The sequence below is a fragment of the Monodon monoceros genome, unplaced genomic scaffold (genome assembly GCF_005190385.1).
Source record: "Monodon monoceros isolate NGI ecotype Baffin Bay Population unplaced genomic scaffold, NGI_Narwhal_1 Super_Scaffold_19, whole genome shotgun sequence".
Lineage (NCBI taxonomy): Eukaryota > Metazoa > Chordata > Mammalia > Artiodactyla > Monodontidae > Monodon > Monodon monoceros.
In genome coordinates this window covers 42,610,727-42,622,552 of record NW_021703775.1, presented here as the reverse complement: position 1 = coordinate 42,622,552, position 11,826 = coordinate 42,610,727, and the positions used below count along the sequence as shown (strand labels likewise).

Genomic DNA, 11,826 nt, shown 5'->3' with positions numbered 1-11,826 from the left:
GTGATATAATGGTAACTGTTATGGGTTGAATTGTATGTGCCCTCCCAAAATTCATAAGTTGCAGCCCTAATCCCCAGTACCTCAAGATGTGACCTTATTTGGAGATAGGGTCTTTACAGAGTTAAAATGAGTTCATTAGGGTGGGTCCTAATGTAATATGACTGGCATACATATAAGAGGAAATATGGACACACATAGAGCACATAGAGGGAAGATGACATAAGAGATATAGAGAAGGTGGTCACCTATAAGCCAAGGAGAGAGGCAAAGGTCTGAAACCAATTATTCCCTTACAGTCTTCCAAAGGAACCAACGTTGCCAACACCTTATATCAGACTTCTGGCCTCCAGAACTGAGACAAATTTGTGTGGTTAAGCCATTCAGTTTGTGGTACTTTGTTTCAGCAGCCCTAGAAAACTAACAAAGTAACCTTCCCCCATTTTCCACACCCTCAAAATGTGCTGTCCTTGCCATCAATAAAAAGTACTGTCCCTGACTGTAACCATGATAATAGCAAGAAAGGACAGCCTAGAAAAAAGAAATGTGGCATAATTAAGGAAGTCATAAAAGGTTTCCCTGAGGAATTTTTAACCAAGCTAAAGCCTGAAGTAAAAGAAATTATTAACTAGGTAAAAGGAAAGGGATGAGCCTTCCAGGTAAAAGAAACAGCATATTTTCAAGCCCCTTACCAGAGGAAAAGAAAAAATACAAGTGTGTGGCTCAAAATAATGTGTAATACGGTAGGAGATGAGTCTGGAGATCAGCTGGAATTCAGATTATGCAGAATTTGTTAGGCCATGTTAAGGATTTTGGATGTTATCTCAAAAAGCAATGACATGAGACAACTATTTAGTGCATGATAATATGATGAAATGTGAAATACTCAGCATCACCTATGAAGCATCCTTGCCAAAATAGTTGAAACTAAATCTAGTTAAGTTTTTACAGCTAGCTTCCATTTACAGGAAATATGGGAAAAAGAAAAACAAGTTAAATAATACCATAAGGAAGCAATCAGACAAATCTAAAATGTGGAACATTCCCAGTAACAACCAAGCCAGTCCAATCAGTCAATGGCAAGAGAGAGAAAAAGAGAGGAAGAATACTCTATATGCAGAGACACCACAACGAAATAGAATACATGGACCTTGTTTAGATCCTAATTGGAACAACTCAACTGTAAAAAGGCATTTTTAAGCAATTTGTGAAATGTGAATACAGATTGGATATTAGATAATACTAAGGAATTATTTTTAGTTATTTTTACAATATTCTGTCTCTTCCCACTGAAGTTGTAATCTTGATAGCAGAGACCATACACAAAACAGGTATCCAGAATATGCTGGGTTTGTTTTTGTTTTGGCCGCACTGTGCAGCACGTGGGATCTCAGTTCCCTGACCAGGGAAGCGCAGGGTCTTAACCACGGGACCGTGAGGGAAGCTCCCACCATATGTTGCTGATGCTGGTGTTGAATCCTGGTATTTACAATTTAGGCAGAAGGTGAAAAAGCACTGGGAAATCATCTGTGGAACTACTGAATTTTTGAGTTGTGAATGACAAAAGGAATTATCTAGCCAAAATAAATTCATGAGGAAAAGGACACAAAACTAGATCGTGGTAGAGCTGGTCTAGCACAGGCTCCTATGCCACAAGGCTCATGTTATACCTCTTTCAGTGCAGCATATAGGCAGGTTCTCACAACTTCCAAGCCCTGTACAGCTCACAACTCAACTCTTTCTCCTTCCCCCACTTGACTTTATATTCTTGCTCTTCCTCCCAACTCCATCTCCAGGCATTTTAATTTAGATTCACTTGACAAATTTCACTTTCCTTGGGTAAACTGCCAAAGGTACTGCTAACAAAGAAGAAGAATAATGAGTGGAGGAAAAAACATTTTAAAACCAAAGCAAAATTAGCAGTAACAACAACAACAGCTTCTGTTTCAAGCTTTTTCCAGATTTCTGTACCTAATTCATCCTCTTGGCTCTCATGAACACATTTTTTTCCAAGTTCTGTCAACGGATACATAGTAGCTTTCTATCAATCAAACAAGTCTCGAAGAAAAAAGGGTGTTAAGCCATTGGTACATAAAGAATCAGTGCTGCTGAAATACCCTCTCCTTCCCTTCCTTTTTTCCATCCTTCATATTTTCTTTTCAAAAATCATAGCTAAGGACTTCCCTGGTGGCACAGTGGTTAAGAATCCGCCTGCCAATGCAGGGGACACAGGTTCAATCCCTGGTCCGGGAAGATCCCACATGCAGCGGAGCAACTAAGCCCATGCGCCACAACTACTGAGCCTGCGTTCTAGAGTTGACGAGCCACAGCTACTGAAGCCCATATGCCTAGAGCCCGTGCTCTGCAACGAGAAGCCACTGCAATGAGAAGCCTGCGCACCGCAACGAAGAGTAGCCCTCACTCACCGCAACTAGAGAAAGCCCATGTGCAGCAAAGAAGACCCAATGCAGCCAAAAACTAAACTAATTAATTAATTTTAAAACATCATAGCTAATATGAAGGCCAGAAATAAAAATATTATTAGTTATTACAAGTCTTTTATAACTAAATTACAATTTAAATTGCTTTTAAAATTGTACATAGGTATTACTTTAAAAAAATATTACATTTTAGAAAACTGAATTATAGCTATCCAGTACTGTGTTTACCAATATACAGAAAAATTGAGAACTCAGCCAGTATTCTTCTGGATTTGTAAGATAAGCCCAGCAACCCAAATATTAGTGGAAACAGATAATTTAATATAGGAAATAAGGTATGTTATATCAAATACTCCAAAGAGGGATAATTATACAAGTACAAATGGATAGATATGTGGGATTTGGGAAGTATAAACCAAGTAGAGGAATATGTTTCTGGGACCTATTACATTGAAATAAGGGTTATCTTCTATTAAGTTCTTCCACTATGTAATATATTTATACTGCACATACATATCACTAAACCTTTTGGGGAGATATTACTGCCCATATTTTACAAAGAGTAAGAAGAAGAATTTGAACTTGAATATGAAGCTGTCCGATTCCAAGTTTACATTCTTTCCACTATAAAATAACATATATACATTCAGTTTAAAGTTAGGAGGGGAAAACTTATGCTCTTTTATTCTATCTAACAGCAGCTCACTTTTACCATGTTCCATGATCAAGGCTGACATTCTGATATGGCATAAGGGCTGAAAGCTGTTCTGATTAGTTGGGTATCTGTTGTTTGATTGGTGCCTATGCCATGCTGATCATTAAATATTTTGAATATCACACCTGTCCATGACACAGAACTCTGATTTTTCAATCAAATACTTACTCAGACACTTGAAATCATCTAAAACCACTTCGTATGACATATTCCATGCCTACAGGTATCCTGGGTCTAAGATGTAGAACTACTACCTCTTTGCAAAATTTAGCTACTCTCTCTCTAGATAAGAACATGCTGAAATTCCAAGTTTTATAGTAGAAGCTTAACATTTGCCATTTATATATACCAAAGCATGGAGCACATCTTTGAGTCAGCAGTACAAAATTACTATACTCTAGGTTTTTGCCAGTGAAAACCTTGAAACGGCATCCTGCCTTACTTGTTACAAGTCAGGCTTATAGCATTTGATATTTGGGAAATCAGTCTGACAGGATACTACTCACACCATCCTCAGTTCTTGCTATTAAATTAGATCACCAGAAAGGAATATATTTAGACATTAACTTATGCACTTAGATAGAAATGCCTAAACTGAGATTTATACACTTACATTCTTAGATTTTATCAAGATTCAATATACAGGAGGGATAAATTAGGAGTTTAGGAGTAGCATATACACACTATTATATATAAAACAGATAATCAGGGGCTTCCCTGGTGGCACAGTGGTTAAGAATCCGCCTGCCAATGCAGGGGACACGGGTTCAATCCCTGGCCCGGGAAGATCCCACATGTGACGGAGCAACTAAGCCCGTGCGCCACAACTACTGAGCCTGCGTGCTGCAACTACTGAAGCCCGCGTGCCTAGAGCCCGTGCTCCACAACAGGAGAAGCCACCGCAATAAGAAGCCCGCGCACCGCAACGAAGAGTAACTCCCGCTCGCCACAACTAGAGAAACCCTGCGGGCAGTAACAAAGACCCAGTGCAGCCAAAAATCAATCAATCAATCAATCAATAAAATAAAATAAAATAGATAATCAACAAGAACATACTATATAGCACAGAGAGCTCTACTCAATATTCTGTAATAACCTATATGGGAAAAGAATGGATATGTGTATTGGGTTGGCCAAAAAGTTCATTCAGTTAATGAATACATTGTTCAACAAAGTTCTTGGCGAAAATGAAAAATGCCTTTTATTTTTACTTAAAACCGAATGAACTTTTTGGCCAATCCAATATGTGCATAACTGAATCACTTTGCTGTACACCTAAAACTAACATAATGTTGTAAATCAACTATACTCTAAAATAAAATTAAATAAAAATAAAAATTTTTTAAAAGAAAAAATAAAGTACATAGGAATTTTAGAAAGATTCAATATACAAAATGACCATATAAAAAAAGGAAGCAATGGTGTAAATATTTCAAGGACAAATCTAAACGTCATCATAAAGAAGCATGATATATTTCTGAGAACTTCATACTCCAGATTTATTTATGTTAGTTATACCAAAATCAGTTTGCCTAACTGATATATATAAAATGTTGTACAGGCTCCCTCAACTGGTTAAGATGTAGAACTACCAAAAAACATGCTGCATCAAGTTGACTTTATCATCCTCTTCAGAAATTTCTGTAACCCCAGCTTGAGATCGAAGAACAGACACGATGTCATTAGATAATTTGTCAAAGCCATTCTGTAAACATATATTTGCTAATTCTTGCCACTTTTCTAGGGAGCAAAATGGATCATTTATCATAAGATGTTCAACTGCATCTGAGGAAATAAAAATACAATATTATAATATAGCACTTATTTGATAATCCATACTTAGCAATTCTTCAAAAATAAAGAGATATCATTTCAACTCCATTACTATTAGACCTGATTCCTTTAAGTGTAACGTGGAGTGCCTAGTCGAGCTCATAGTAAGTACTGAAGTGTTAGTTCCTTCTCCTCCTCCTTTTTCATTAACCTTTTCATGCCTCAATTCAACTCTCCACCATTTCTCACATTACCTATTCCTTCACTCATCTCCTTCTTGGTAAGGTCAGCAGATGCTGAAGGCTGAAAGGAAGGGAGTTCAGAAAGTGAAGAATGTGGGCTCAGCCTTATTCCAGTCTATAAGGTACCACTAGGAACTATCAAACAAATTTGATGGTCAAGTTTTCATGATCCTTCAAACACTTTTATAAATGCCCTATAGTGCTAACCTAAGGGTTTAAAAAACTTTGGCAAAACCTCCATCCTGTCTCTAGACAGAGACGTCTTAATGATGGGGCTGCTTTAACAAATATTTTTCTAAAGGAAATAAAAGAAGGATTTTGTTTATTAAAGAAAACTAATGATATTATTTACTTTTGAAAATCAATTATAGTGACCCTCTTTGGAACTATTTATGGAACTCGTTTATCTAGTACCTGCATTACTTATAATACTTGATGAAAGAGGATCTCTATTCAGGTTATTGTAATCACTATTATTTTATTTCTACCATGATTACTATTTTTCTATCAAATAAAATATTTTAGTTGATATCTGTAATGATAATTTCTAAATTATCTTCCCAACTATGTTTTCATATAATTTACTATTCTTTCTTTGGCCCCATATGATAATTTAAAATCAATTTGTCTGCTCAAGTTTCTATATTAAATTAGAGAAAGGAAAGAAAATAGTGAGATCTAATTAGTTATTTCTGATCCCACTCCAGAGTGAGGTTCAGAGTAAATAATATATGTAAATAATATTTTCATATATATTTGGTTTAGGAATAAAAAACATAGTTTATCTAAATAACATTTTTAAAAAATATATATAAATTATTAAATATACACATATGTTAATATATATAAAGATTTTACAGTAGTCATAGCTATTATAATTATTATGATGTTCCCCTCAAGCTTCAGAAAGAGTCTCTCTTCATTCTAATTCTCTCAACAAATATATACTATTACCAACAGAATATTATTAACATGGTAATCTTTACATTTATAAACACCTAAAGTTAACTCTTGCCAAGAATAAACTCTTAGGAAGATAGAGTTAACTCAAACATAATAATCTTGAACCTTTCCCTAAATAACCCACTACTATTTCTTTCACTACAAAATTTACTTCACTTACCTTTCCCATCTTTATTTATTTCTTGAAGAAGCTTAATGCCAACTTTTTTCATATCTACAGAGAACAGGTGAAGTACAGCAAGACCAAAAGATAAATATGGTGGTTTCCCATTCCATTCTTTAGTGAGACACTGAATTAATTCAGTGTGGGGACATAACTTTATTAGCTGCATCAGGTCATCTGAAAACAAAAATGAAAAACTGTGTCTCAACATCCTAATATGATACATCAACTAAAAACTGGGACTAGCTAATGTCTATATTTGCCAATCAACTCTTCTTTTTCCAATCCTTCCAAAGCCCTCAATGAATTCAACATTACTATCTCCAATCCAAAAAAAAAAAAAATCATACTCAGCATCGCAGAAAACAAAGGAAAACTACCTAAACATAGTACCAGGAAAAAAAAGTTATCAGAGAACAGTCTTGGAAAGAAATGTGGTATAAAAAAAGGACCAGGGTGACAATCAAGAATCCTGAATTCTAATCATAGCTCAATCAGTCACTTAATCTTTTGGACCTCAGTTTTTGCATCTTAAAGTGCTAGAATTAGTATCTCCACAATTTCTAAGCTCCCATCTAATACTATGTTATTTTTGTCTACATCTTGTTGCTCATTTGGGGGCAAACTTCTACTGAGTACACCTTTCTTGCTGTGCCTTGCAAAGAAAAGGGGCTCAGCAATTTTTCCTAAAAATATCAAGTATTTAGAAACCCAAATATGAAGATTTTAAGAAGCTGTTAGCTAGTTCAAGTAGCTAGAGGTTGAGCCATATGAAGTTGCCTACACTTGACCATTTTTTACTTCAAAAAAAAGCAATTTCATATGGTTTAATCTACTAGTTAACCATTCAAATAATCTAAAGCTACAATCATGATTTATATTCTTAAATTTATAAACTTTGTGTTAACTTACTAAATTTTTTTAAGTAAAAATATTCTTGGGCCACAACAGAGGTAATTTTCAGAATAATTTTTGAGAGCATTTCAAGAACTACGTGTAAACATACCTGCACTCTAAAAGGTAATACAAGGTAATCTAGTGTTTATTAAACACATATTTATTGTACTGTGAACTTACATATATTAAATTACTACACCTAATATTCAGTATAAGTCAGATATTATTATTCTCACATTACAAGTGAGGAAACAGGCTTAGAGAGGTTAATTTTCCCAGAATTAGACACACAGTCTAAAGAAGAACAGTTCATCTGACCCCCAAAGTCCATGACCTTCCAATCTGTGGTGCTGCTCCTCCAGAATAATAAATATGTATGTGTATGTGCATTGTGTGTATGTATATATATACATGCATACCTACACAAAGAGAGAGAGAGAGACAAGGACAGAGAAAGAGAAATGGTAAAAGGTGAAGCAAGGAATAGCAGAATATAATTCTATATCAATGAAGTCAAATAATTTTTTAAAAATTTTCCCTAGAGAAGAGGTAGAAGTTTATGATCTGGGTCGTTCAATCTGGCCTCCACTAAGGTGAAGTTATTTATATAGGACAACCCTGTCTCCAACATTTCATAACTCATCCATCTCTCTCCATTTCATTCAATCAAGTATTCAAATACTCTTCTCCATTAATTGATTAACCAATATTTACTCCATTATGTACAAGACATGGTCTCTGACTAATTAGAAAGGACACAAGTTCAAATCCTATGAACCTACCCCTCTACTTACTTCAGAATGCATTTCCTTATTCCTTGGTTTGACATGTAATAATGATCATTATTTATCTTGCATGTTCTATTTTAATAAGGTTATAAGGGTCTATATATCAACCATGGTACTGTTTAACTCACAAATACCTAGATACTTAGAACAGTGGTTCTCAAAATATGGTCTAGGGTCCATAAAGTCAGAACTATTTTCATAAAAATACTAAAATTTGCCTTTTTTATTCTCCTTCTCTCACAAATATACAGTGGTGTTTTTCCAGAAGCTACATGACATATTACAATAGACTGAATATAGGATCAGATATGGGAAGCCAGCTATCTTCTATTAAACCAGACATTACAGAGATTTACAAAAATGTAAAACAGTGTCACTCTTTTCCTTAAATTGTTTAGCTTTGGAAAAGTTACTTTTCATAAAAATATTTTACTTATGACAATACATAATTGGTTTATTGCTGTTGGTTGTTTTTGTTTTTGTCTTTGGCCTCGCGGCACAACTTGTGCTATCTTAGTTCCCCAACTAAGAATTATTAAACCTGCACCCTCAGCAGTGAAAGCACAGAGTCCTAACCACTGGACTACCAGGGAATTTCCTATTGTTGTTATTTTAAACGTGAAATTTTGCCATTTGCAGCAACATGGATGGACTTGGAGGGCATTTTGCTAAGTGAAATAAGTCAGACAAAGAAAGACAAATACTGTATGATCTCACTTAATATGTGGAATCTAAAAAAAATAGATGCATCTGACTCACCTCACTCAGCTGCATCTGGGGAAGAGCCAGCGGACCAGCCTGCAGCCTGATGTGACACTGCCCTGGCTGGAGACCCTGATTATATCCCACAATAAGCTGAGAAGCCTGCCCTTGCTGGGTTGGGCACTGCCGGCACTCAACACCACTGACGTCTCCTTCAACGAGCTGGCCTCGTTGTCTCCTGACGCCCTGAATGGCCTGAGCCACCTCCAGGAGCTCTACCTGTGTGGCAACAGGCTGCAGACTCTGCCCCCAACTCCTCTCCCACCCCCCCACCCCCCAGCTCCTGGCACCCACGCTCCATCTGAAGAAGCTCAACCTGGCTGAAAACCAGTTGAGAATAGAACAAAACAGAAGCAGACTCACAGATATAGAGAACAAACTAGTCATTATCAGTGGGGAGAGGGAAAGGGGGAGGGACAAGTTAGGGGTAGGAGATTAAAAGGTACCAACTATTAAGTATAAAATAAGCTACAAGGATATACTGTACAATACAGGGAATATGGCCAATATTTTATAATAACTATAAATGGAGTATAACCTTTAAAAATTGTGAATCACTATATTGTACACCTGTAACATATAATATTGTACATCAACTATACTCCAATAAAAATTTTTTTCTGGTTTAATTTCTTTTTTGTTAAAGTCTTTATTGAATTTGTTACAATATCGCTTCTGTTTTCTGTTTTGGTTTTTTTTTTGGCCGCAAGGCATGTGGGACCTTAGCTCCTGGACGAGGGATCGAACCCACACCCCCTGCATTGGAAGGCAAAGTCTTAACCACTCACCACCAGGGAAGTCCCTGGTTTAATTTCTAATAGGATAAATATCAATTGATAGAACCCACATAGACAAAAACTCTTTGGGATCTTCAATGCTTTTTAAAACTATGAAGGAGACCTGAGACCAGAAGGTTTGAGAGCCTCGGATCTAGAACAACCTAGTTTCTAGATTGTTTCTAGCCTTGGAGTCTAGAATTCCATATCTAGAATATAACCAGATAGGTACATTCACTTGTTTAATGATGATGGGGAAGGTGAACAAACAAATCATTAGGGAGGAAAAACGAAGTGTTTTTCCTTCTAAAACAGATGCTCTATGAGTCAGATTTATGCTTTTGGAACAAAAGACTTTTTTAGGACTTCACCGTTTTTGTTCTGTTTCTTTGATTTGTAAATGTAAAGCTGACAGTCTAAATCTGAGAAAGACCATTTTCTTCTGAAACCAGAAAGTATTAACAAATCGAGTCTGTCCCCTGAGGCCAAGGATGATCCTTTGGAAAGCTGTGGTTGTTTGTCATTAAAAAGTAAAATAAGCAGAGTAATTTTTCAAACATTGTTTCTACCTTTTAAGCTTAATTTTCCTCAGGTTATTATTATCTTATGATGTTGTACTAAATAAATTCTGAGGATAAATATCAAGGTTCTAATTATATAGGAGAGTTAATATTTCTTACATTAGTACAATATACAGTTGTCCCTTGATATTCACGGGGTTTGGTTTCAGGACCCCCTGCAGATAGCAAAATCTGAGTATGCTCAAGTCTCTTATATAAAAAGTCTCATACAAAATGGCATAGTATTTTCATATAACCTACACACATCCTTCCATATACTTTAAATCATCTCTGGATTACCTAATACAATGTAAATAATATGTAAATAGTTGTAAATAAAATGCAAATGTTACGTAAATAATTGCTGGTGCATAGCAAACACAAGTTTTGCTTTTTAGAACTTTCTGGAATTTTTTTTCCCCTCAAATATTTTCAATCTGAAGTTCATTGAATCCATGGATGTGGAACCCATGAATATGGAGGGCTGACTGTATAATTATTTTACAGTGTAATGCACTACTAGAGGAACAGGATAATATGATAATGAGTCAATCATATTTCTGTATACTCATGCAAGGCAAATTTTGCAAGCAAAAAAAGAAACTTCACATTTCATTCAATAAAAATTCCAAGAGTAATTAAAATCTTTATTCCTTGACTAAAATAATTCTATGGAAAAATAATACTTAACACAGAAACTGAATCTGTATAAATTAGATAATATTAATGAAATATATAATTCATTCAACAAATATTGTGTCGTAACTACTCTGCCAGATTCTGTTCCATCGCTGTGTGTATATAGGCAAATTACTTACCTCTCTGTGCCTTAGCCTCTCTTTGGACACAGTTATTTTTCATCTATAAAATAGGTATGGGCTTCCCTGATGGTGCAGTGGTTGAGAGTCCGCCTGCCGATGCGTGGGACATGGGTTCGTGCCCCGGTCCGGGAAGATCCCACATGCCGCGGCGCGGCTGGGCCCGTGAGCCATGGCCGCTGAGCCTGCGCGTCCGGAGCCTGTGCTCCGCAACGGGAGAAGCCACAACAGTGAGAGGCCCGCGTACCGCAAAAAAAAAAAAAAAAAAAAAAAAAAAAGGGATAATAACAAACCTAGTTCATAAAGTTAACATAAGGATTAAGTGAGATAAGGCATGTAAAAAGCTGAACTATAGCTATTATTACACTAATAATATCGGGCATGCTGTTACATAATGAATGAAAAAATTAATAACTCTAAAAAACAGATTCTAAGTAAAAGTCAATTTACTCTTCGAAAATGATCAGATTCGATGACCATAAAAGATTCTTTTTCCTGGAAAAATGTGACCTAAAAGTGCTATATTTTGCTCCATTGTGCAATTTCTTAGAACTGGAGTACACAGCTTGCAAAATCAGGATTGACATAGGCCTGGGATATGGGGATATGTCAGGACTGCCTGTACATTAAGGCTACTGCTGAACTAGACTATAATGAGATCAGCTCATTCAACTAGGGTCACCCTGGGGCTTCCCTGGTGGCGCAGTGGCTGGGAGTCTGCCTGCCGATGCAGGGGACATGGGTTCGAGCCCTGATCTGGGAGGATCCCACATGCCGCGGAGCGACTGGGCCCGTGGGCCACGGCTACTGAGCCAGCGTGTCTGGAGCTTGTGCTCCACAACGAGAGAGACCGCGATAGTGAGAGGCCCGTGCACCGCGACAAAGAATGGCCCCCACTCACTGCAACTAGAGAAAGCCCACGCACAGAAAC

The 11,826-nt window shown here is 36.5% G+C and overlaps 1 protein-coding gene across 4 annotated transcripts in view; it reads right to left on the bottom strand.

Annotated features, from left to right (window-relative positions):
• Window positions 1–4,541: 4,541 nt before the first annotated feature.
• CLHC1 (clathrin heavy chain linker domain containing 1) overlaps window positions 4,542–11,826 on the bottom strand; it is a 44,238-nt gene continuing 36,953 nt past the window's right edge. For 2 of the 4 annotated variants that reach the window (XM_029232007.1, XM_029232008.1), the window contains exons 10-11: window positions 6,292–6,471; window positions 4,552–4,938 (exon numbers count right to left, since the gene is read on the bottom strand). In XM_029232007.1, coding sequence (XP_029087840.1) covers window positions 4,742–4,938; window positions 6,292–6,471 — 377 coding nt within the window. In that variant the 3' untranslated portion in view covers window positions 4,552–4,741. Of the gene's footprint in view, window positions 4,939–6,291; window positions 6,472–11,826 lie in introns of all 4 variants that reach the window. The other 2 variants (XM_029232009.1, XM_029232010.1) reach the window with 2 other exon arrangements.